Source organism: Arachis duranensis, chromosome 9 (assembly GCF_000817695.3).
Source record: "Arachis duranensis cultivar V14167 chromosome 9, aradu.V14167.gnm2.J7QH, whole genome shotgun sequence".
Taxonomy (NCBI): Eukaryota; Viridiplantae; Streptophyta; class Magnoliopsida; order Fabales; family Fabaceae; genus Arachis; species Arachis duranensis.
This window is the reverse complement of record NC_029780.3, coordinates 85,004,791-85,006,857: the sequence shown is the minus strand read 5'-3', so window position 1 is coordinate 85,006,857 and position 2,067 is coordinate 85,004,791. Positions and strand designations below refer to the sequence as shown.

The 2,067-nt window shown below is 34.7% G+C and overlaps 1 protein-coding gene across 1 annotated transcript; it reads left to right on the top strand.

The window, feature by feature from the left end:
* Positions 1-320: 320 nt before the first annotated feature.
* LOC107466072 (uncharacterized) lies at positions 321-1,436 on the top strand. Its single transcript, XM_016085056.3, has 2 exons — positions 321-438; positions 585-1,436. The coding sequence occupies exons 1-2, from the start codon at positions 382-384 to the stop codon at positions 1,224-1,226; spliced, it is 699 nt and encodes a 232-aa protein (XP_015940542.1). The 5' UTR covers positions 321-381; the 3' UTR covers positions 1,227-1,436.
* The last annotated feature ends 631 nt before the right edge of the window (positions 1,437-2,067 follow it).

The following is a 2,067-nucleotide window of genomic DNA, read 5'->3' as shown; positions in this document are numbered from 1 at the left end:
AAAAAAATTAATAAAATCATATAAAAAGTAATCAAAAAAGACTTATGTATAGTCTTCCTATAAATATAATATATTATAAAATTTAATAATATTATTTGATCTATTTAGTCAATTCCACCTAGTAAAAGATGCTTTATTGTTATTCACTTAATTGTTATTGTTATTGTTATTGTTGTAGTCACATAGGCTTTATCTATTTCCGTAGCTAGTTGGTTTATCCCATGACCCACCGTAGGTCCCCCAAGATCCCTTGGTTGCTCATATTCCTATATTGTATATAAATAACCATAACCAAAGGCCAATCGACCTATCATTCACATCTGCAGTCTCGCAATCAACATTCTCTCTTTCATCCAAAAACAAGCTATAAATTGAACAGCTATGGCTTGTTGGTCTGCAGAAAATGCCACTAAGGCCTATCTCAGCACTTTAAAAATGGTTAGTATTACTACAAAACCATCTTAATTAGACATACATCTCAATCTTAATTATCACCATAAACTTCTTAATTAGTCTCTTTTTTTTCGAACATAAAAAACTAAAAATATTTTTCAAATGTATTTTGTGTGATGTTTTCTCTTCAGGGTCAAAAGGCGAAGGAACCAGACGTGGCTGAGTTCATATCAGCACTAGCAGCAGGAAACAACGCACAAACAATGGTCGTTGCCTGCGCCGGCGCAGCCGGATCCACCGCACTAGCCTTGGTGGCCGCTGCAAACCAAACCGGCGGCCAAGTTATCTGCATTGTAAACAGCCATCAAAATCTAAAAGCCTCCAAAACCGCATTGGGTACCGCGGCACAACGAGTCGAATTCATGGTTGGAGAAGCACAAGAACTAATGGTAAACCACACTTTTGATTCAGCTGATTTTCTGCTTATAGATTGCAACCTTGATAGCCACGAAGAAATCCTCAAGAAAGTGCATGGAAATAATAACAATGGAACAGTAGTTGTTGTTGGATACAATGCATTTAGTTGCAACGGGTCTTCTTGGTTTGGTTCAAGGACTACTCAATTGCTTCCAATTGGTGAAGGACTTTTGGTAACTAAATTTGGAATTGGATCCAATGTGATTAATAGTCCTAAGTATGGTGGAGGAAACAGAGTAATGAGCAGGGCTAACAGTAACAAGAGCCGTTGGGTTGTTAAGGTTGATAAATGCACAGGGGAGGAACATGTTTTCAGGGTCAGATTTCCACCACAAGGAAAAGTCATTCATGCTTAAACAAAGAAAAAAAAAACAAAAAACATGCTTTGTGTTTTAATTTGGTTTTTTTATTTTGGACACACAAAAATGGAGTGCTGAATTCTTTTTGCTTCTTGTTGAGAGACACAACTCATCATCACAAGAAGTTATTGGCCCTATTTCAAGATGTATATAGAAAATCATATCATATTATCATGACATTGTTATGTGATCTTTATTTTTATTTTTTATTATTTTTACATGTGGCATATAGAACAAGTGTAGATTCTTGGTCACATAAAGTTTGCCCTTGTTGCACTTTATATTACATGGAAATTAAACATAATAATCATATACTTTGCCCAACGTTTCCTTCAGAAATTTGAAGTCACGAAGGCATAGTGATGAATTGAGAAGAAAAGATTGTCTCATCTTCCTGAAACTGTCTGGCTTTAAATATATGCCACATTAACAAAGCACTTGAACATTATTATCCAGAACAATAATATAATTAAGATCTTATGATTAAGAAGAACGAGTGCAAAGTCGTCATCTCATAACACATCAACATAAGACTTTAACCAATGAATTAAGCAAGTAATCATTACAGTGAATAAATCGTCACATCTTAACCCAAAATCTTAATAAATCTGATCAGTCATTTTCTATTGATGTGGACTTTCAATTGTATCCCTCAAACTTAATATCTAAATACACTTTCATGTTCCATTATGTAAAATTCTTGCTTGAACGGCATTCTTTTCTTTTCCTAAGCTGAAAAACCGTTTTCCTAAGTCAAATCTACAATCACAATTACTATGTTTCCAATCCCCTTCCTTGTATTACCACTAAGACATACTAGGCCCACATGATGGTCAAC

Bases quoted from the DNA above. Each gene is read 5' to 3' on its own strand.
- LOC107466072 (XM_016085056.3), top strand. From the start codon at position 382: ATGGCTTGTTGGTCTGCAGAAAATGCCACTAAGGCCTATCTCAGCACT. The intron at 439-584 runs GTTAGTATTACT...TTTTCTCTTCAG, and splicing joins ATCTCAGCACTTTAAAAATG to GGTCAAAAGGCGAAGGAACC.